Source organism: Carassius gibelio, chromosome A16, assembly GCF_023724105.1.
Source record: "Carassius gibelio isolate Cgi1373 ecotype wild population from Czech Republic chromosome A16, carGib1.2-hapl.c, whole genome shotgun sequence".
In the NCBI taxonomy this organism is placed as follows: domain Eukaryota; kingdom Metazoa; phylum Chordata; class Actinopteri; order Cypriniformes; family Cyprinidae; genus Carassius; species Carassius gibelio.
This window is the reverse complement of record NC_068386.1, coordinates 19,873,301-19,898,321: the sequence shown is the minus strand read 5'-3', so window position 1 is coordinate 19,898,321 and position 25,021 is coordinate 19,873,301. Positions and strand designations below refer to the sequence as shown.

Below are 25,021 nucleotides of genomic sequence, written 5' to 3'. Positions count from 1 at the left end.
TAGCAAACTTCAGACACTTTAACAGTCAGTCAATTGATTCTTTTGACTGTAAGTAACTTTAACTTATTCTACTAACCTTAAATTATGTCTACTAATAAGAGTAAGGTGATATTCTAGATAAAAGAGTGTCTGAAGTGGTCTAAGTTTAACCATTATGGGTAATATTAATGTTTATTAATATTAATTTATCATATTTAGATATATTCAAATTAGTAATATCAGTTAAAGTTGTACATTATCATTCAGCTGAACTGAAAAGGCGTTTTTGACACTTATATTCTTCATTTATTAAATGCATGTCTTGAATGAACGTGCTTTGCATAGGTCACATTCACTAAAAATATCAAAACATTAGTGTATACTGTGTACTGAATCGATTCACTACTTTTAAGCACCAGTGAGCAGTAAAGCATGGTTTAACCCTTTACAGCAAATGCTGGTGCACCATCCCAGTAGAAAAGTGCAGAGTCAAAAGTTAGCTCGCCACCATTGCTCCACAAACCCTGGTGCATTGCTTGTGTCACACGTGTATTTGTGCAGGTATGTCTGCTTGTTTACCTGAGATGAGTCTCGTTCTCTCATTTGTCCTTTGCAATAACCTATTAAAGAAGCAAGTGCCCTTTAGCCATCACACTAAAGATATTTAATTGTAATTAGAGCTGTGATCGGGCCTTAAAAGTTAGGCCCGACAGGACCGGAGCCCGACAGGTTTCGGCCCGAATCCGACAAGTACATTTTGATTGACAACTTTTTAGAAGCCCGAACCCGTTTACAGCCCAACATTATTCAAATGTGCGCGTACACACAGCTCTTTTGCCTTGTGTCAAGGATTAGTCATTTATACATGTTTTAACATAATTTATTCATAACTAACGTAGACTAGGCAACTTGGAAGTCAGAATAAAGAAATAAAATAAGTCCTGTAACATCATAACATCTCAGCGCTCTAAATAGGCATAGGCTCATTTAGCCTATAAATAGACCAACGCACCAATAAAAATGATTCTTTTTTTAACAAATTAAATTAAGATAAATTTTAAATTAAGATGGGTATTTGGCAATAACGAAATTAAGATATAGGCTCCGCTGGATTTGCTTCGCCAGCAGTTGACATTTAATAAAAGAGTAATGCCAACCTTAGCGTAAATACTCCGTCCACATTATGCATTTAAGACTCAATAAATATTTAGTTATCATTTGAAAAACCTTTACTCACAGAGATAAGGCTAAGCCTACATGTTTTGTTTAAGGAAAATTATTGAATCCACTGAGGAATGCTTCAGCACATTCCTGCGCTCACTGATGGTGCGTCATTATTCACTCATTATTCTCATTATAAACATGGTCAAAACTTTTCCACACTTCCGCGTAAGATGATATAAATTAAGCCCGAACCCAACTGAACCTGTCGGGTCCCATCGGGTCCCGTCGGGTTCGGGGCAAAGATCCCAAAGCTCTTCAGCTCTAATTGTAATACATGGTTTACATTATTTACATGGTTACATTATGTGTAACCCAATTAATAAGTAATTGTAATAACTGAGAGTCAGTAGCTTACATTATAGTGCCAGATTTATCAGCACAAATCCTCCTTTGGCATAAAGAAACTACTGTCAGGATTTACCAATGACAAACAGTGTGTTTTTTCAGCTGCTGACCTTTTGCAAACGCATATGTGGCAGAACATTTTCTGGTAATTGTAAACCATTTAGCACTTGACATGGCTGCGATAGTTGCTAATTTGTGCTGCTCTCTAGATTGCGTTTGTCATTATGGGAATGATATGGGTGTTTCTGTGTTCTTTAATTTGCTTGCTGTCAGTAGATCACCTGCAGAACTTTCCACTCCAATCTGTGCTTTTGTGGGATTGCTTTCTCACAGTAATTTTCCCTGTTTAGTAAATTTGGCCCTTAGACTGCTTCTTTACCAAAAATATAATTATTTTACTGTCACCGATTACTTTAAAATGAATTATACCCATTGCTGCCCTATGTTAATATATTATCTCTCCTTCCAAGTGAAGATATAATTGTTTGCACGATTTGCCTTCTACCCATGCAAATCAATTAGAACAGTGGTTCTCAACCCTTTTGTTTGAGACAATATTCAAAAGCCCTCCTATCTAGGCTGAGACGTAGCTGATATGTACCTCTTTTGTGATAAATCACATCAACCTAAAACATGTTTATAATTTAAATGTGGTGCATTTTTATTTTCTGTTTTCTTTTATCATTTTAAATAAGAGTATTTTAATATAATGATATGTAAAGTCTTACTGGGGCCTGCTTGTAAGTTTGCAAGGGCCACAAGGTTTTTTATTATTATTTTTTTCTCTCTGATATTGATTTATATATTTAGAGTTTTTACTATGAGTTTTTTTGTGTTTTTTTTTTTTTTCAGGTGCACCAGAATAACACAGTTGGCAGCACGATGCAGAACGCCATGGCTCTCCTCTGCAATCTGATTGGACAGAAGGGCACAGACCTCCGACCGTTCTACCAGCAAGGTGCAGTGCATCTGAACGTTACTCGCTTTGATATATCCGCCCTGCGGTTACTAGCCTGTCTCTGAACCAGAAAACACAAACCCACACGGTCTTTTCACCCAGACACTGCCACGCACATGAAAAGGGCCTGCATTCAGAGAGCTGCCCTTGTTTTGTTTTGGAGTGTTTTCATTCCATAACCAGACCCTTATTGCTCTCATCTCACTGTCTGACTCTGTGTGTGTGTGTGTGACTCTGATGGATGGGGAGGGCATTCAGCTGCCTTTTTTTAAGAGCTTCCACCAGATACTGCTGCTTTTATCAGTGTGGACTCTTGTGTGACGACTCTGTAGACCTTGTGTACTTAGTGTCCCGCCTCTCTAGCCCCTACTTCACACACTGTTCGGGCTTGGGCATCTGCAAAAGCCTCCCGTCTCCTCCTGTTGTCATCTGACGCTATCTACCCAGCTACTCAACTAAACTTTGATTTATAAAGCACTTTCAAACTGCAAGAAAGTGCTTCATAGAGATAATTAAAACTTAAAATGTAAAATTAAATAACATTACAAACATACAATACCAACACTGCATGACACCAATGTAAATCATACAATGAAACCACTCACATTAAACAGAGCCACTTAAACGTCAAAAACCTAATGAAATAAATGTTTTTAGTTCCTTTTTAATAATGTCTGTATTTGACACTAGATACTGGGCAGCATCTTACTCATTCTCTCATCTGCACAAGTTGCTGTCTGTTGCCTCTCTGTTCATGCCTATGCAAGGCAGTTTTTTCCCCCAGTCTGCCAAGTGAATGCCCAGAGTCACCTTGATGCTTTCAGCTCACTGGGCTGAATTATTGAATAATGGATTCCTATAGCCGTACTCATGTTGACAGTTTTGGACCTGCATGCTTTTTCATTGCCGCATTGCTGTCTGATGGGGGAGATGGACACTGAGGTGTGTGTGTGTGAGTGTGTGTGTGTGTGATGTGTTTGTTTGTTTGTTTTTTTACAAAAAGAGATGAGTCAGATTCACCCACACTCTCCACATTCAACACACTGTAGAAAAAAAGAGCGTTGTTTCGCACTTGCATTATGTACAAACGGGTGTAGAGAAGAGATTCACATTGACTGCATTAAGTAACGTTATTGGCGCACATTATAGGAAGGGAGCAGTAGCTGAGAGGGTAACCGTGATTTTACTGGTTCTACATCTTTTTTTATTCTTTAAGAAAATGCCTTTCAACCAATCAGGTTTTAGGGTTGGAATTGCGTACATGTATATGTTTAAAGAGATGGTCCACCCAAAAATGATAATTCTGTCATTTATTCAATCTCATGTTATTCCAGTGGACAGCAAAGGGAACTGAAACTGTTTAGTTATCAACATTATTCATGTGGTGATCAAGAAAGTCAATCATGCAGGTTTAGAACGGCATTAAGTGTTAGGAGGCGTTGTCAGAATTTTCATTTTTAGGTCGCTTAGGGTTTCTCATTGTTGCTGCTAAGAAACAGTGGCTCTTCTGATGTTATCACAGCATGTGAATGTTCATGCTGGTCTGAACAGACTTATTAACAGTAATTAAAATGTTTATCACACCAAATTTTCTTAGTAATTACTAATCAGGTTTGTAACTAACTTTGCATGTCATTTGGTGGCACCATTTGTTCTTAAACCACGTCTAAGCTTGTATGATGTAAGCACTTTACATAATATGAACAATAGTTGTAAAAAACAAAGCATTTTTATCTATTGAGCAGCCTTCAAATTAGTAAACAAGCAAATCCATGTTTTAGTGTATCTGATTACAAACCCCCAAGCCCCCCCACCTGCCACAGACACATAACTTCCAATAGAAAAAAGTAATAAAATAAAAATAATTTAAAATACATTACATTAGCAATAACACCAAATGTAGCGTATTTAAATATATAAATAATAAATGGTAATAGCATCTAAAGAAGCAATATTTACTAATACAGCAAAACACATGGTCCAGGTTCATTTGTGTTGAAACCTGGCTTGCACAAGATGACCATTCAGATCACTTTCATGCTAGTTAGCCATGAAGAACTGTCTCATTATATGTGACCCTGGACAACAAAACCAGTCTTAAGTTGCTGGGGTATATTTTTAGCAATAACCAAAAAAAAAAAACATTGTATGGTAAAAATTTGAATGTTTCTATTATCTCAAAAATCATTAGGATATTAAGTAGAGATCATGTTCCATGGAGATGTTTTGTAAATTTCCCACTGTAAATGTATCAAAACTTATTTTTTCGAAAAGGTTTTGTGGCCCAGGGTAACATTTGTCATATCATCATATGTGGAAAGGAATGAGGTCTGCCATGTAAAACATTGGCCATTCATTCATGGGGGTGGGGGGTATATACACACACACACACACACACACGTTTGTTTTTGTGAAAAGTGGGGGCATCCCATAGGCATAATGGTTTTTGTACTGTACAAACTGTATATTATGTGGGCCTTCACCTAACCCTAACCCTTACAGGAAACTTTGAGTATTTTTACTTACTCAAAAAAAAAAACTCTTTCTGTATGATTTATAAGAGTTTGAAAATGGGGACATGGGTTATGTCCTCATAAGTCCCCCTCTCCTTGTAATGCCTGTGTCATACCCATGTCATTATACAGAGTTGTGTCCTGATATGTCACAAAAACATGCCCACACACACACACACACACATCATCCAAATAAGTAGAGGCCTGTAATGGCCTATGATCTAGACTTCTCCATATCACAACAACCCCTCATGGACCACTTCTTCTCTCTAAGCAGACCAGGCTGCTGCAGACAGGGATCTGACTCAACAATCCCTGGCCTCTACAGTTTTTTTTTTTTTTTTTTTACATCACAGGGTCATCTGCAAGCCATCTCATACAGCCACCATCATTATCAGCACTCCTCCTCTGATCCAGCACTAAATATAACCTCTACAATTAGTGCTATCTTGCTAATGCCAGCCCTCTCAGCGCTGCTCTGCTCTAGAAGGGGGGAAATGCTGCAATTGGTTCTTTTAGGTGTGAGCAAGAGATCATGGGCACGGGACACAGACACAAGAAGTAATGGAGGGAGTAAGAGCGTTGTGGTGGGGTTCAGAGTAGATTGAAAAATGAGTTATAATTGGTGAGATTTGTTGGGGTGAAAGATAACAGATGCAAAAGAAATAAGCAAGAGGAAGAAAATCAGACACTGAGGCTGTGGAAAATAAGGGAGTTCAGTGTACAGAAATTATACTTTGAAACTGTAGCTTGCCAAGTTAGTCATAACATTTTAAGTAGTTAAACTACTCAAACACATTTTTTGAAAAAGCATTTACTTACAGAAAAGTAGCAGAATATACTGCTATTTAAAATAATAGTGATTAATTTCTTCTGCTAATATTATCAAAGAAGATATTTTTGAAGAATGGTGATAAGCAAACAGTTTTGGTTCCCTTTGACTTCTGTTGTATTTGTTTTTTTGTTTTTTGTTTTGTCCATACAATTGAAATAAATGGTAACCGAAACTTTAGTTTGCAACATCTTCAAAATATCTTTTTGTTTTCCAAGGTTGAAAGAAAGCGATACAGGTTTGGAACAACATGAGTAAGTAAATGATGAAAGAGAATTTTAGTTTTAGGTGGGTTATCCCTTTAGGATCTACAGTATATAAATGCATTTGTCAACTATCCAGTAATAGTTTATATTTTATTCACCTTTTTATCAACGTGGAAGTACGCAGTTTTCTTGAATGTGCATGACTTCTGTTTCATTAGATGATATAACAATATAGGGATATTACAAGAAGAATATCAAATGGTAAAACTGATGAGCTGCAAACCTGTTTATTTATAATTAAGACAATACATTAAAATAATGTGGTAAAAATTACTATTTTGCAGTTTCAAGAGGCATAACGAGCAGCTTTGTACAGGTAAAAATAACTAGAAGTGAATTACACCGGAAGCCACATTAAATTGACAAATTTACAAAAAAGCTGTTATAACGGGAAAAATAAGGTGGATAAGACAGTTTATATATATAGGCACCACAACAGTAGCTTCTGATCTAGTCAGTGTTATTTCACTCTCTGAGTTGAAAGCATCAAAGGTTTCCACAAATGCATGCTGTTCTTTACCATTGCATGCAACAAAATGATATATGTTTTTGTAAGCTCAGTGCATGACACAAATGCATACATATATTATGTGACTGCTATTTAATGCACAAATAATATGTTGTTGTTTGCATGTGTTTGTATACACTCCTAAAAAATGAAGGTTTTTCACAGTGAACCGTTTTATTTTCCTGAAAGAATGTTTCAGTGATCAGTTACTAATATATATATATATATATATATATATATATATATATATATATATATATATATATATATATATATATATATATATTTAGTCTGAAGAACATTTTAATAATCTAAAAAACATTTTTCCAAAATAAGAACTTTTTGTGCAGTAGAACGGGTCCACGGATGTTAAAGGGTTAGTTGATCGAAAAACCTAAATTATGTCATTAATAACTCGCCCTCATGTCGTTCCAAACCTGTCAGACCTCCGTTTATCTTTGGAACACAGTTTAAGTTTTTTAGATTTAGTCCAATAGCTCTCAGTCCCTGTCCATTTACTGTCCATGTCCAGAAAGGTAAGAAAAACATCATCAAAGTAGTCCATGTGACATCAGAGGGTCAGTTAGAATATTTTGAAGTAGAGCTGTAATCGGGCCTTAAAAGTTAGGCCCGACAGGACCCGAGCCCGACAGGTGTTGGCCCGAGCCCGACAAGTACATTTTGATTGACAGCTTTTTTAAAGCCCGAACCCGTTTACAGCCCGACATTATTCAAATGTGCGCACGCACACAGCTCTTTTGCCTTTTGTCAACAATGAGTAATTTATTCATGTTTTAACATAATTTACTCATAACTAATGTAGACTAGACCACTTGGAAGTCAGAATAAAGAAATAAAACAAGTCCTCTGTGACATCGTAACATCTCAGCACTCTAGACATAGGCTCATTTAACCTATAAATAGACAAACGCACCAATAAAAACGACTCATTTAAAAAAAAAAAAAAATTAAGATAGATTTTAAATTAAGATTGAGGCTCCGCCGGATTTGCTTTATTTAATAAAAGAATAATGCCAACATTAGCGTTAATACTCTGTCAACATTATGCATTTAAGACTCAATGAATGTTTAGTTATCATTTGAAAAACCTTTACTCACAGAGATTAGGCTAGGTCTACATGTTTTTGTGAAGGAAAATGATTGAATCCACTGTAGATGTCTTCAGCGCGCTCCTGCGCTCACTGATGGTGCGTCATTATTCACTCATTATTCTCATTATAAGCATGGTCAAAACTTTTCCACACCTCAGAGTTTGCTTTAGTTGCTGGTGCAACCAAAACGTAATCGCCACAGGCAAGCCTCCATTACACCTGCTCAACATTCATTTTCGCATCTTTCTCACGCTAATCGAAACACGTCACATGACCGCTCGGTTACCTCACAAACCGGAGCGCAAGCCCGAGCCCGCGTAAGATGATAGAAATTAAGATCTTCAGCTCTATTTTGAAGCATCGAAAATACATTTTGGTCCAAAAATAGCAAAAACTATGACTTTATTCAGCATTGTCTTCTCTTCTATGTCTGTTGTGAGCGCGTTCAAAACAAAGCTGTTTGTGATATCTGGTTCTCGAACGAATCATTCGATGTAACCGGATCTTTTGGAACCAGTTCACCAAATTGAACTGAATCATTTTAAATGGTTTGCGTCTCCAATAAGCATTAATCCACAAATGATTTAAGCTTTTAACTTTTTTAATGTGACTGACACTCCCTCTGAGTTTAAACAAACCAATATCCCGGAGTAATTCATTTACTCAAACACTGACTGAACTGCTGTGAACAGAGAACTGAAGATAAACACCAAGCCGAGCCAGATAATGAACAAAAGACTGACTCGTTCTCCATAATTATTAGTGACATAATTTTGAGTATTTCTGATAATTTTTCGATGAACTAACCCTTTAAGTGGAGTTTTTTTTTCTTGTTTATGCAATGATTGTTAAACCTAGAAAACAAAAATAATGCAAAAAGCAGATTTTTTTGTTTTGTTTTGTTTTGTCCTTCAGTTAAAATTAATAGTTGCTAACAAGTTCTTCAATAAAATGTAGTGTAGTGTTTCAGGTAACACTTTACAATAAGGTTGTTGGTTAAAATTTGTTAACATGAACACGGTGTAAAGCACAGTAACACTTTAGATTAGGGAAGAGTTTTCCTCAAACTCCTAATTTGCTTCTTATTCATAGTAAGGTAGTTATTTTAGTAGGAATGTTAAGGTATTGTGTACGGTTAAGGGATCTAGAATGTGGTCATGCAGAATAAGACATTAAAGAGGAATTTCCTCATAATATGTGAACTTCTGACTTATTTGTTGTTGCTTTGCTCATGGAAGGTGGAAAAATATCCATATCTTAAAGTCATGTTTCCATGACTTATTTTACTGGAAGTAATAGCAATAAATTCAGTACCAAAAGAAAATAAGTAACATAAATGTAACTGTACAGCTGTAAGCATAAATATTCAGTGTATGGCAAGAGACTCTCTGTTTTAGAAGCAGCACTGAAATACTGCTCACAGCTCTTTTAGGACCTGCATATGCGTTTCAGTTCAATATTTACATACAAATTTCAGGAGTAATTTTGCACTGTGTGCATTTATGATAATTCACTAAAACTGTGAACGTTCCAGGCTGCAGTTTCAGTTTTATCTGTATTTCCCCTGTATTGAAGGTGACAGCCTTGGCTGTGTTTTCTTCATTCAGCAGTGGATTTGTATTGTTGATGGCATTGCCGTTGTATTCATTTTGCATAATTTGTCAAGCAGCGAATTACAGTACATGCGTGGGTCCTTCACCTCAGATAACTGCAGTGCTAATCTCAGATAAACAGAGTGATAGCCTGAGGTCTTCCTCAACTCCTCATGATTATTACTGCTGGGACTGGAAGACTCAACGCGCGCACACACACACACACACACACACACACACAGAGACACACCCTTTCTCATGCCTTTCCCAATACACTGTAACTGGAAATGGTCTGTGTTCCAAGTGGGCACTTCACCTTTTAGTGTTGTTTGTGTTGAGTTTATAGTCCGCAGTGTGCACCAATGCAGTAAATTTATACTATTGATATAATTGTATTTAGTGTTGAGTGTTGTGCTTTTCTTCTGTATAGAGCAGTATGTCCTTGTGTTTGGATGTATTGATCACTTGCTAAAAGGTTTGTTCAGTAGGCATGTGATGATATCAAATATCGAATCCTAGAATTTCCTAAGTGCAATTCTTGAAAAAAAATCTTAAGAAGCTCTCAAATATATGAGGACACTTCTTTTTTTTTTTTCTTAAGAAGGAAATAACAGTTTTTATCTGATTTAATAAATTGTGGTTCTTGCTCAAAACACACTGATAAACTCAGCGAAGAACACTTTTTATTTTATAAGGAATTGTTTATTTATTTTTTGTACTGCAGAATACCATAACAATCATTAGAGATGCACCGATAACAGTTTTTCCAGAATGAATCCAATACTAATACTTTTATTTCTGATGCTTGGCAATACAGATACCTCTATTGTCATACCACCATATCAGGTACCATATCAGGGAATGTATATAAACTGTTCAGAAAAAAAAAGGGAACACTTAACAACACAAAGTAACACACAAGTGTTCCCTTTACAGTATTTATTTTTTTGAGCAGTATATATATCAACTTCTAGTTGATCATTTGGAATCAGAAGTGTCCTATATGAAAGGCAAAGGCCTCTAGAATACCCTTATTTTACCAAAATAAAATCTTATCATGCCTTGATTTGTTTATTATTTAATTAGCACAGAAAGGTCAGACTTTGCTTAGACAGAAGTATTGTCATATCTTTAAAGGATTCAAGCAATCACCTAGAGCATCACCTGTGACAAATACTGTAACACATACCCTGGTGTGAAGAAGAAGAACCTCAGCAAACCCAACCTTCATTTGAAATGCAGGTCACACTTTATTTTAGGGTCCAATTCTCACTATTAACTAACCATTAACTATGACTTTTTCCTCAATTAACTCCTTATTTGCTACTTATTAATAGTTTATAAGGTAGTTGTTTAGTTTAGGGTATTGGGTAGGATTATGGATGTCATGCATTATATGTACTTTATAAGCACTAATACACAGCCAATATGTTAATAATAGACATGCTAATAAGCAACTAGTTATTAGTGTGAATTGGACCCTATACTAAAGTGTTGCTGAAATGCATCCTGACCTCTGACAGCATGCCAAAGATTCAACCACAGACCAAAGTGCTGATCATCAAGATCCTGAAGACCAAGTCTCCTGCTAAGGTGGCAGACCTCTATAATTTATCTCAATTTTAGGTGGACAGGTGTTGGGAACTCAGAAACGAAGACCAGAATAAGAAAAAGATTTGTAGAAACTGGTGACGTTCATGACAGGCACATGTCAGGCAGACCCCGTCAGACAACTGTTTGAGAGGACCGTTTGTTGGTTCGACAGTCCAGGGCCAGCCCCTTTCAACTATAGCAGAGCTACATTAGAACTGTATCTACAAAAACAGTTTGTAGGAAGGATGGACTGTGGAAAAGTGGCAGAAGGTTGATTTTTCCGTGCGAGAAATCTGCAGAGTGGATTACAACATCAACAGCCTGAGGTATCAATACATCCTTGCTGCCCATTACATTTCAAACCATAAGAGAGAGCAAAATCTTCAGCAGGATGGCGCTCATTCTCATACTCCAGCCTCCACATCAAAGTTCCTGTAAGCAAAGAAGGTTAAGATGCTCCACGATTGGCCAGCCCCGTCACCAGACATGAACATTATTAAGCATGTTTGGGCTAAGATGAAGGTAGAGGCATTGAAGAGGAAATCAAATAATCTTGATGAACTCTGTGAATCCTGCAAGAATGCTTTCTTTGCCATTCCAGATTACTTTATTAATAAGTTATTTGAGTCATTGCCAGACATCGCAAACTGCAAAAAGGAGGTATCCCGAAGACCCCCCCCCCCCCAAAAAAGGAAGGAAATACATCTCAGCTGTAGTCACCTTCTCAGTGAGACTTTGCCTATCTGAATGGGAGAACTGAGATATATTGGAGCAGCCTTCCCTGCGCTTAGCCTCCCTTACATGTTGTGGTCCCTAAAAGATATAGCATGAAATATAATTTCTATAAGCTATAGGCCTATGTAATTATTCGTTAATTATATTTAAATATGTAGATTACTTTTACCATTTATATAATCTGCTTATACAATTTATGTAAACTGCTTTTATTTATTTTCCATTGCAACTTTAAACCGGTCTAAAGAGTTTGTTGTTTTCATATAGCCTTGGCAACTAGCCTGAATAATATGCAGATGAAATTAAACTTGTCAACTCACCTCAACATGCCTTTTGCAATCACATAACCTGCCAGGGGCAATGCTTGAGCAAGACTGTCATTATGTTTTACATCTATAAGACAGGGGTACACACACTTTGGTGTAGTCTGCCATAAATGTTGTATACTTTTTTTTTTTTTTTTTTTTTTTTTGTGGCACTCTCCCTCTGCCATGGTGCTCCTTTTTCTAGAGATACATAACTGATTATTTTTGTTCGGGAAAAGAGATAAAAGCCCGCCCACACTGACAATTGATTGGTTGATTTGCAGAAACAGGCCAATCAGGATGCTCTCTGTCTGACATGCGCTTCGTACACACACACATTAGCACACACACGCAAGGTCTCTCGCTCCCTCTCCCTCTCTGCCGTGCGCGCTACACTGTTTGAAACACAGTATCTGTTTCGCATGCGTGCTTTTGCTCGCTCGGTCTAGATTCCGGGAGATTTTAACTAATTTGCGGGTCTCAGGGAGCCGCTTTCAATATGCGGGAGACTCCCGGAACTTCCGGGAGACTTGGGATGTCTGCATTGCCGAGACGTATTGATGCAGTCCTCCAAGCTCATGGGAGTCATGACTTTATGCTCTGTACTGTACAATATTTCTGTTAACCTACAAGACTTTTATCTAAGCAAAGTCTGACCTTTCTGTCATAATTAAATAATAAAAAATCAAGGCATGATAAGATTTTTTCTTTTGTCAGTGAGTGTGTGTGTGTCTGTATATATATATATATATATAGACTGTTTCAACGGCATCAACATAAACAAACGTTACTGGGCGTGCGCGCTTTTGTGGACCTAACTTAACTTCCGGTACACTTCCAAATAGAATCAATAACAACAGCCAAGTCCCTCTAGAGTAGATATTTTTTGATAACAAACAAAATATGTTTGCTGCGTGGATCAGGCGGACTTAATGAAAATGCAAATTCATTATTTGCCAGCAGGAGATGTTTTAAAGCATAGACATAAAGCGCGAGAAATAGAGGTTTCCCCAGTAACAGCTCTAAACAAAGCAGAGCTATGCTCACACGCTGCTTTATCAGGCATATACTGTAACATGCAAGTCCTCCTTCAGAAATACAGCGATATAAAAACACCTGTGCCTCGTTTTGATATTTAAACATAAATGTAAGGAATTATTATTTCTAAACGTGCAGTACGTATCGTTACGTTACTCATGTTTATTTAACGAAGCCTTTTTGAAAATCTATCAGTTTTAAAATTGTGTCGAGTCTCCAAAAATAAATAAATGTATGGGAAACACATCCCGCAGCACAACCACCTGAGCCCAACTGCAGTCTACTCATCACCTTGACTTTAACTGTGTTTGTAGAAGGCACTGCAGCCAGACCGATATATACACAACACAGACCGGAAGTTAACTTAGGTCCAGGCACGTGCGCCCGATGAAACCACCTATATATATATATAGTCAATTTCATAGTCATGAAAATAAAGAAAACTCTTTGAATGAGAAGGTGTGTCCAAACTTTTGGTCTGTACTGTATATATATATTAGGGCTGGGCAAGTTAATGCGTTATCGCGTTAACACATTAATTGATTTACGGCGATAATTATTTTGCTGCACGTTAATGCAGTTTTTTTTATTATTATGAAAGTCCGTTTCTCACTGGCTCTGAATACACATACAGACAAATCATGGGTCACAGGAAGGGATTCTCCCGATCAAATTGTTTAGGCTAAGCATCAGTATTCACAAACCACTGTCCACAGTTATTTTTAACAGAAAAGAATGCAGTGTGTGTGTGTGTGTGTGTGTGTGTGTGTGTGTGTGTGTGTGTGTGTGTGTGTATGTGTGTATGTGTGTATGTGTGTGTGTAAGTATATATGTATTATGAAAACATGTTGACTGGCTTCATAAGGCAAATAGATAATTCCTTCATTTATTTTCTCAATTAATTATACCCTTTAAAATCTATTGTAAAGCTTCTGTTGCTTTCACTGTTCATTGTATTGCTCTGTTATTTAATTGCACATAAAGGCTGCTCCATTGCACAGCTCAGTATTGTACTCACAAGACATTTTCCAGGGATAATGCAGGAAACTACTCATTATAAATTAATCTTGTAACAGTGATGGAACATATTTTCTGAAATATGCTTTTTTTAGCATCTGAAATGTGATGTCTTATATCAGATACAACTCATATAATGAAATTAACATCAAGAAAGCAAAACATGCACAGTGTGCATACACATTTATATTGGTGCAGAATGAGAGAGACACGTATAGTCTAGGGCATTTTGCTAGATTCACGTTCACTTTAAATAAAGTTGTGCTTGACCTCCAAAATAAATGTTGTTAATAGTGAATGCCCTATAATTTTTGTTTGTTTCATATTGATGATTTAGTTTAATCCAAATGATGCATGTGCTAAAGGAGTGAACAGCAATCAAGATAGATCTGCAATCATGCAACAGAAGTGCCCCCCCCCCCCCCCCCCCCCCCTCCTTACTGTGAAGCAACATTAGTAACTTCTGCAAAGATTTACTTGCTTTTTGACTTATTCAACCATACTACCACTCTGTGTACTTCTTAGACATTCTTCATCTCTAATAACTCCATTTCTTTCTCCATCGTTTCTTTGTCTGGGTGCAGCAATTTTTACCTGCTGTGTGTCATCAGCTTTGATATCAGGCCATGAGTAGGAGTGCAGTATCTGGCCTGATACCAATATCGCTATCTGTGCATCGTTAATAATCTTGATAAGTGCACACACTATTTTTGCATGCTGCTACAGAAAATGTGTCCTGTTTATAAGGCTAAAATTGAAAACTAACTCTTTATCTGACTCATTTTAGTTGTAACTGAATTTTTAATTCAGCGAAGTAGTATCACACACAATCATGCCCTATTAATGTTAACATTATCAGTAATTGTTAACACTTCAGAAAGTCCATAATTATAGTCCTAATATGTAGCTAGTATGTGGTAATGCTTAATCATAACAATAAATTTTAAATAACCCAGTAAATCCATGAAATCTTTCTTAACTTTGAAGAATATAACTTAAGAAATTATTTACAATGATTTAAGAAGATCCTTTTCAAGAATTTTAATTGTTCTTAAATTTTGTCCTATCTTAAGAGAAAAGGTAAGAACATTAAAATTAAGAATAATTGTATTTATAAGAATGTTTCATGAATCCAGTTTGAATCTCTTTGAAATGTTTGCATGGTATAGATGCTCTTGTCCAGAAATACAAACTAAAAAACTCTTAATGAAGTGGAGAATTTTTTTTCCAATCAAATGTTTTCTAGAGCAAGAATCTTACCCCCACACTAAATTATAAATAAAAGTCTCAAATCCAAAGAGATATTCTTTTTCAAAGTTACAACTCTGCCACACCCCACTAAAACAGCGCATTCAAACGCGCCCACATAGGGGTGTGGGATATGACAATTTTGATCGTGGACAATAAAAATGTCTCCACGGTCTACTTTTGAAGAAGTATCGTAGTATTGTGCTACAGCGCACATTGTATCAGTTGTAATATAACTGCATATTTAGCAAGAATTCACATTGTACATATTTATCTAAAGTTGACGGCAATAGCCGAGCGGGAAGTTACAGGCTAGTTCCGAAGGAGTTTGTCTGTTCCTTTTACTGAATATTTTCGGGGTTAAATCATGATATAAACGAGAACAACACATTCACAGGCAATCGCTTTTGCAATAATGCATTCAAACAAATGTAATCTTACAGCGCTACTTCATCTGTATCTGATTTTGAATGAGCAGAAATCTGTAAGAAATGCATCGATCTGTAGATAAAATAACTGACAAAAAATAACTGAAAATGAAAGCTGTTATTTTCATCACAAACAAATTTTGCACAGCAGTAAGCAGCAATTATACCTTTTTCTGCTGACAACCATGTTTGGCCATGTGAAAATAAAAAAAAGTTTGCACACAATAGCCTAAGCCACTTTGAAACTCTTGTTATTTTATTTATTTATTTTAATATAGGCTACGTTATGGACAACATTTCAAACGTACTGAAATGCTTTAGCCACGGAGCGAAGGCGGAGCGGTGTTTCTGGTATCAGTGAGCACGGAGTGGTGAGGGAAATGGTGGACGGTCTATGGGTGAACCTGGAGCAGAGCTGGAGTGGAGAGATTATTATATGCTCGGAGCTCGGAGGGGAAACTGTTGCCGCTCCACTCCGCTCATGTACTCGGATATTAGATGCGTGCAAGTCTTATAGTGACAGTAGGACTATTGAACATGCAGCCTACTGTCATTACTGTCAAGGGATAGATCACCCTAAAATTGTATTTGTCATTATGTAGTCACTGTCACGTTTGTCCCAAACCTTTATTAATTCCTTTCTTGTGCTGAACAGAAAATAAGATATTTTGAGGGATGTGGGTAACCAAACAGTTGCTGGTCCAAATTGAATTTGAAAGTTCCTTTAGGAATCAGTTTATGTAGTGTTTTACTTTTATATCTGTTCATTCAGTTTCTTAAATGCTCCTGCTAAATACACCTATTGTACCTGAAAATAAAGCACTGTTAGTTTTATTTGTATATTATTTCGTGTAGTAGTAATGTGTATCTTTGTCATTCTTTTATCTTTGTAATAAAAAATAAGAACCAAAGATTTTTTTTTTTTTTTTATCTTCGCCCTCTTTGGGCTTAATATCTGCCATTCCTTTTTTTTTTTTTTTTTTACCTTGAAAGGTTATGTCTTTATAATAGGGAAATTAGTTTGGCTGTAATGCTCAGACAACTTGCAAAATAGTAAAACCATAAGAATCATGACATTTCTAAACAAAATGTATATTGCCCACCTCTACCCCCACATGTCTACGTCACTATCTGGCAATATTTGGGCAATGCCACCCCAATGTTCACGCAAAGAAGGCTTTTGATTTGAAGCAGAATGTATTCTCACCCGGAGGATTTGAAAACTTTATTTTGCCCAAAATAAACTGATAACTTCATGTCAGGTACGTGTGGTCTGTGTTTGAGTTATAACTCAAAACTGACAGGTGACTGAACAGACTTAGTAGGGAATATGATATATATGTATTTTGTGGATTTACAATCCAGACATCACAGCTATATGGATATTGAGTGAAATTGTGCAACAGTTTAATTAATAATGGTTATTATTATATATAGGGTTTCTTTTTTTTTTTTTTTTTGTATTCAAGCTCAAACAAACTGCATTTGTTTGAAATAGAAATCTTGTGTGACATTTTTAAGTATTTGCTCTCACTTCTAATCAGTTGAGTGTGTCCTTTCTTAATAAATGCATTTGTGTAAAAATAAAAATAAAAAAACGAATATAAGCGTATATATTGTAATTCAAGTAAAAATCATATTAAGTAAAATTTTGAATGCCATTCAATGACTACCTTAAAGTGTTTTCCACCATAAGCTGAGAATCTTGATGTTTTATGCTTTATTATTGTATGTAACTGTGACCACTTCGAACAGTTTGTATATTAAGTGTAAGTAATGTGTGACAGACCTGGCAGTTGTGTTTATTTAATTATATATTTAATGTTCATCAGATGGACAGTCAGAGCCGATGGATGTATAGAAGAATGATTTTGCTTGTGTTTACCTCTCTTCTCAGGTGTAATTGAGTTGGTGTGTAATGTCTTTGTGGAAGTTACTGGTGTGTATTTGGTGAGAGAAATGCACTCAGGGCTGAAGAGCTGCTCTTCTCTGCTCCTGTGTCTGCTGGACATCATCCACTGCCTACTCAAAAACCTTTCGTCTGTAGTCCGACTGGCCCTGCAGGTAACATTCTCTCTATTCTTTGATTTACTGGCAAATGTACAAGTGATTGTACATGTATATAGTCAAAGTATTTGCTGATTTGTGGATACTAAGAAAATAATGCAATGACAAACTTTGTGCAAAAAATTGACATAATGTAAATAAAAATATAAATATTGGTAGACCGATTATATAGAGTTTATGTAATAATTTTGCAAAAGAGTGTTTTACCTGATTTGTGTATTATGTTAAATGGCAGCTCTGTGTCATTTTGGTCTGATTATAGTGTGGACAAAACTTTTATTTTCTGTCATCCTTTCTCCCATAGTTTTGTCTTAAATGATGTACCCTCTCTTACTGTATACTAAGCACTGTGTACTCTGCTGTCTAGTCCAATAGAATAGAGTAAATAGTGCACAGTATACATAAAAAAAATACTGCTGAGCAACTCTGGCCCTACAGATCCACTTTCCTGCAGAGATAAGCTCCGACACTGATTAAATGGACCTGTTCGTAGTGTGATGGGGCGAGCAAACGACAGACACAGTGGGCGTGGCGTCAGGCCTCGGATAGGCTTTTATTAACAAAAAATAAAGTAAAAGAGGGACTAAAAGTGGCCAAGGGGAAAAGTGTCCAAAACAAACAGGGGATCTGGTGTCCTCTTCATGCTGCGGGGTTTGTGTGGGTTGTGCAGTGTTCATGGAGGAAGGGTCCAAGTAAAATACTGTATTTTGCATGCCGGGCCAGTAGTTGTAAAAAACAAAATAATAAATATATAAAAATATATATAATTCTATATAATAAATATATAAAAATATATAACATTTTTAAAAATAATATAATATATACAATTAATTGTGTGGTCAAAATACCAATAATGTCCTGAAAAATTAATAAATATATGATTTATGTTTTTCCATCCCCAAAATATAAGACAACTTAAAATGAGCATTTACAATTTCATTTATTGAAGACTTTTTAAGACATTAAATTTAATCTAACCCAAGTCTATCTGCAGTTACGTTCACACACAGTAAGATTATTTACAGGTTTGACAACTGCTTTCTGTAACCAAACTTTTCAGGACTCACATCCACATTCTCAGAAAATGCACTGAGTGTACTGGACAAAGTTGTCTCTCACTACAAACAGTGCGAGAGAGAGAGGCGTTCTGCTGCACATATGCGTCTTTACCGTGTGTTGCGTGTTTTTATGTGTCGTTTCAGTAACTTGACTGGAGCCGCTCCCATCAGTTTTGTGGTTTGTGCGCGACTCAAATGTTCTGCTCTCCACCCAGATATAAAAGCTGCTTTCAGTTAATGAAGATTTGACAGATAAACTTGTGGCCCGATTGGACTCTTTTTGTTTCAGAAAGTAATAAGACTTTCAGTTTTATGGACGTCTCCAGCTTTGATATTACTTTGGTCACTGTCGCTATGGTAACTGGTAAGGAATATGGGCTTGTTTCCCATTGAACGTTTATACAGACCGTATCTGAGAAGCTAATGTAAGCTGCTGTGTGAACGAGACATTTCGAGACTCAAACCTGTAAGTAAATGCGGTTGTCAATCTCAAAAACTGACAGTGTCAACATAGCCTTGGTGACATTTCACAGGTGAAGTCCAGTCATTTCAATAGGAATCCACACAATCAGGAGTTTCAGGTGTGGGAATATGTTTCCCTTGCACATTTTTCTCTTTTTTTGTTTTCAAGTTCCATGTGAATTCACCACACTGACCAACAGAAAGTGGACTGGCGGTATTACTGCAGCAGGTCCAGGTTCTGATATAAATCCTGTTCAGTGAAAGACAGCAGATCTCTTTGTGCAGAGCAACTGTTTGATTTTGTGTTGTGTGTAGTGAGACCAGGGGTTGTAGGTTTCTCCACAGTGGATCCATCTTGTTCATTGATTGTGCATGTTGATGTACATATTAAAGGGGGGTGTGAAATGCTCGTTTTCACTCAATATCCTGTTAATCTTGAGTACCTATAGAGTAGTACTGCATCCTTCATAACTCCAAAAAGTCTTTAGTTTTATTAATATTCATAAGAGAAAGATAGTCTGTACCGGAAAAACACGACCGGCTGGAGGCGTGACGTGTGGGCGGAGCTAAAGAATCACGAGCGCCAGTAGGCTTTTGCGCTGAGAGCATGTGGGCGCTTTGACATTACCGTGAGGGAAAAAGCATCATCCAAAACAAACCATGGCTAACAGTCAGATTCAGCCGTTTATTTATGATCCAGAATCAGATCCCGAGGATGAAACTGAATGAGAGCAGCAGCAGCAACGACTCGCTCCGAGCGGGGGTCGAACCCGGGTCTCCGATTGGAGGCAGACGCACTAACAAGGAGGCAGAGATATTTTAAGCAGTTTTACTCACCGCCTGCGGTTCCAACACACGATCGTGACCCTTTTTCGTTGGGATTGCATCATCCTTAAGAAATAAACTATACGCAAATCCGTCATCAAACTGGGCCTTGTTTGTAAAACAAGCATCTTCGAAATGCAGGGAACAAACATTATTGCTCTGCTCTACAGGAGCGCGCGCTCTTCCAGCAGACGTGCCCTTAGGACCCATATAAGGAAATTCCGCTCCATCTAACGTCACACAGAGCCATACTCGAAAAAAACTTTCCTAAACTTGTGACAAACCGGAAGGAGTATTTTGGGAACAAAAATACTCCTTCAAACGTACAACTTAATTTTTGAAACTTTGTCCATGTTTAGCATGGGAATCCAACTCTTTAACAGTGTAAAAAACTCAGTATGCATGAAATAACATTTCACCCCCCCTTTAAATAATGTTGGGCTTAAGCTGCAACATTCTTTCCACTGTCCTGAGAAAGGTGTTTTGTTCTTTTGTTGCTATTTTCTATTCCGCATTCACTTTCAGTGTGAATTGATTTAATAAGGCTATAGGTTTCTCCCTGTTACGCGTCCATTAATTTGAAGTTTTTTAACAAAAAATAAATAAATAAAAACCAGTTGTTGTATTGCTATGTTGAAAACCAAATTTTACATTAGAACTGTTCACCCAAAATGTCTGTCATTAGGGTATAATTATGCCATAATTTTGTGTGCTATCTAGGTCACCATATCGGAGATGGACATACAGTACTTGTTAGTGCACAATACACAGGAGATTTTAATATGGAAAAATATCATGTTATACTTTGTTTGTTATAATGAGAGACTCCAGAGTTATCTATCTATTCATCCATCCATCCATCTGTGTCAGGGACAGAAACACTGGATCCAGTTGCGAATGAACAATGGTGTTTATTAATTGTTTAAGAGAACAAACAAGGCCAGATGGTAGGTACAAGTCCCTGGTGGGTAATTCCTCCTTGGTAGCGCAGGGACTGCAGTGGGCAGAATCCTCGAAGATAGGAACCGAAAACAGGAAGCTACAATGGCGACACGCTAACTTGAGTAAACAATCCCAGCCACTAGCAGTAGCGACAGGAAACTCCAAACAAACTGGAACTGGACAGGCTAGTGACAAATGGTCAAAAAGTGCTTTAGTTTTCGAGATACCCCTACCGGAGGTAGAACTAAACCCAACAATGTTTTTCCTCATCTCTAAGGTCTCCCACATGGATTCTTGGCTAAAAATATTTAACTGCTAAGATTGTTAAATTAACAGATATTGTTATACACCACAACACCAATAAAGGATTAAAATATAGCCTGTCCGTATGAGAGTTAAGGCATATAAACTAATGCAGATCAATCACACAAGCTCTGACAGCTTTGAAACTTGACATGTTTGTAGTCAGGAAGTTGATTTAACTACTAGAAAAGACTGGATGTGAATATCTTGATGTAGGAAATAAATAGAGACATGTAAATACATATCTAAAATAAGCGGACATGCACAAATTTAATATCTATGCAGAATGTTTTCATTTACCTTGTGCTTGCTTTGCCTGGGATTATCATAGAAACACATATGATGGCTTGTTGGAAAGGTGGGGTTGTGCTGAATCCAGCAATACCAAATAAATGTAAATATAGCATGACAAATAGGAGTGTTCTGTCACTCAATGTATGAGGTGTCCAAAATGAAAGAACACTGAACAAAATAGCCTCAAGCACAAATCACATTATCAGTGGTGAAAAGAATGTTGACAAATTCATTGTTACTGCAAAGTAACTTACATTAGGTAAGTGCTGATCTATATTTATGATACATTTAATGATGATACATTTCATAAGGCACAGTATACTATACAATTCATAAGAAACACAGATCCAACTGAATCAGGTTAACATTGGAATGGAACACCTTTATTAAAATATCGTCACTGTCAGGCAGAATGCTTGCATGGTAAAATTTTGTCTATTTCATATTTTTTCACAGTTCAATGCTATTGGTCAAACCCCACGTGGTAAACAATGTAAAGTGTTGAAAATAGATTGAGAGCAAATCTCTTAACTCCATTGGACACATCAACTGTCTGAGAATCCTCGTAACTCCACCTCTTTTTCACTCCGCGGCAGGAGCTTCCACGCCATTTTGTGTCCTCAGGATTTTAAGTCACAACGATAGAGAAATCCTCGTCGAGCAACACATAAAGCAAGCCTTAACTCTGATTTTATCTGTTTTAAACTATGATATCAGTTATTGATGTATTTTAAATGTCTACTTATTACTAGGCAAGGCAAGGCAAGTTTATTTATATAGCACATTTCATACACAATGGTAATTCAAAGTGCTTTACATAAAATAAAGTAAAATAATCATGAAGAAAAATAATAAAAATAAAGACAAGCAATTTTAAAACTTTTAAAATGATGAAAAAAAAAACTACTTAACTAAAATGAATTTAAAAACAGTTAGAAAATGATTTTACATAAAAAAAAAAAAAACAGTGAAAATATAGTACAATCAGTTCGGACATTGCACAGTGTTCATTCAATAAACGCAGCTAAACAGATGAATTTTGAGTCTAGATTTAAATGTGAATAATGCTTTAGCACATCTGATCTCTTCTGGAAGATGATTCCAACTGCGGGCAGCATAGTAACTAAAGGCGGACTCCCCTTGTTTTGTGTGAACCCTTGGTATTTCTAACTGACTCGATCCTAATGATCCGAGTGCTCTGTTAGGTTTATATTCAGTGAGCATATCTGCAATATATTTTGGTCCTAGGTCATTTAGTGACTTATATACGAGTAAAGGTACTTTAAAATCAATCCTAAATGTAACTAGAAGCCAGTTTAAGGCCTTTAGGACTGGTGTGATATGCTCAGATTTTCTGGTTCTAGTCAGAATCCTGGCAGCAGCGTTCTGGATGAGCTGCAGCTGTCTAATGGTCTTTTTGGGAAGGCCGGTGAGGAGCCCATTACAATAGTCCACCCTGCTGGTGATAAAGGCATGAACAAGTTTCTCCAAGTCTTGGCTTGAAACAAAACCTCTAATTCTTGCAATGTTTTTTAGATGATAGTATGCTGATTTAGTTACTGCTTTGACATGACTACTGAAACTAAGGTCCGTCTCCAGAATCACACCAAGATTCCTGACTTGATTTTTTGTTGTGAGACCCCTAGAGTCAAGGTATGCATTCACCTTGAACACTTCATCTTTGTTTCCAAATGCAATGACTTCAGTTTTTTCCTTGTTTAACTGAAGAAAGCTCTGGCACATCCAACTATTAACTTTATCAATGCATTGGCAGAGGGAGTCAATAGGCGGATCTTTTGTGACGTCATTGTTTATGTTTGTCGCGTTGCATTATGGGAATCGTGTGGCAGGAAACACCGCTAGATACCTGTAATTTGATTGTTTTGCAGGTTTGGAGGAGGATTTAGAGAAGAGGATGGTTCACTCTTGCTGTGTGGTCGATTGTACGGTTAGTTGGGGGCCTGATAAAAAGTTTTTTCGAATTCCCTCTGAAAAGGATAGCGAAAAACGAAAGAAATGGTTGCATGCAATTAGGCGATTGAACCTGGACGCTCCGAAGAAAGCCTGCAGCTTCTGATCAAGTTTGTGAGGCACATTTTGTTCATGGTAAGTCTTAGTGACTATGTATGTGACTATGAGTCAAATCAACCGAGTCATATGTTTTCGCTTTCTGATTCAGGTGTCCCAAACCGCAATCCACAGCACCCAGACTATGTTCCTCACATCATTCTGTAACTGTGCTTTGCTACAAGCCTCACTTGTACATGCAGCATTTGTAAGTTCTATCCTGACAGCTGCTTCTACTTTAAACATTAAAGCTGTTACATGACTGCATGTTTCTCAAAGACTGTATTTGAAAGAAGGAGAAATGTGTAAGCTGTGATATACAATTTTTCACCATTAGTACAGACGCCATTGAAAGTCTCACACTGAACACAATTGAATTGGTACAACAGTCACTAAATTTTCAATAAATAAATAAGTAAATAAGAACACTGATCAATGAAGACTTAGCCGGCTTTGCAGTCGCAGTGAGCAGTGATTATTTCGCCGTTCTCTTTGGCGATCACCCACGGGAGATGTGAATCACGCTGTGACTCTGCTTGGCCAGGTCTAACCTCTGTTTTTAGCACGATCACTGCTTTCTGTTTGACAGAAAAGATCGGCCCAACTTTTCGAGAAACAAAATAATCATAGGCCTCCAGACTTTTGAAAGCCTTTAATCTTTCATGAGTGAAGGGTCCAGAGGTTTCTATTAAATAAGAATAAATGTCTCAACAGATTGGTGGCCAAGATACGGGCGAGTCGGACCAATGTTTTTTGTCATCCCAGATCTCATATGGGCTTTGAATAAGTTCGATTTTGTCACCAATACAAATTTTGAGCTTCTCTCCAAACCTCCTCTGGTCTTCAGATGTTAAAGTGCTTATATATTGAGGATTTCGCCCGCTAACTCTCTTGAAAGTGCTCGTCACGACTTTACAGCCGCCATACTGTTTGTTTTGTTGCAACACAACTACTCGCGCATGCGTACAAAGATGTCATCAAAGATCCTCCTATTGGGCTGTAGTAATTTGGAGATAAGGCTAGGTAAATCTGGGTATCATCAGAATAGCTGTGATAGGCAATTTGGTTCTTTCTCATTATTTGACTTAGTGGAAGCATAACAAGAACAAGAGCGGTGCAAGAATTGACCCTTGTGGGACTCCATATGTCATGGACGTCCACTTAGACTTATGCTCTAATAGACTCACATAATAGCCTCTCCCTTCTAAGTATGACCTGAACCATTTGAGTACCATCCCAGAAAGCCCAACCCAGTTTTCCAGTCTCTGTAGAAATATGTTATGATCGATAGTACTAGGGTGATTATTACT

The 25,021-nt window shown here is 37.0% G+C and overlaps 1 protein-coding gene across 3 annotated transcripts in view; it reads left to right on the top strand.

Moving 5' to 3' along the window:
* Window positions 1–25,021, top strand: part of ulk4 (unc-51 like kinase 4) — a 220,656-nt gene that overhangs the window by 123,904 nt on the left and 71,731 nt on the right. For all 3 annotated transcript variants that reach the window (XM_052618919.1, XM_052618920.1, XM_052618918.1), the window contains exons 32-33: window positions 2,401–2,506; window positions 17,591–17,757. In XM_052618919.1, the coding sequence (XP_052474879.1) occupies window positions 2,401–2,506; window positions 17,591–17,757 (273 nt within the window). The remainder of the gene's footprint in view (window positions 1–2,400; window positions 2,507–17,590; window positions 17,758–25,021) is intronic.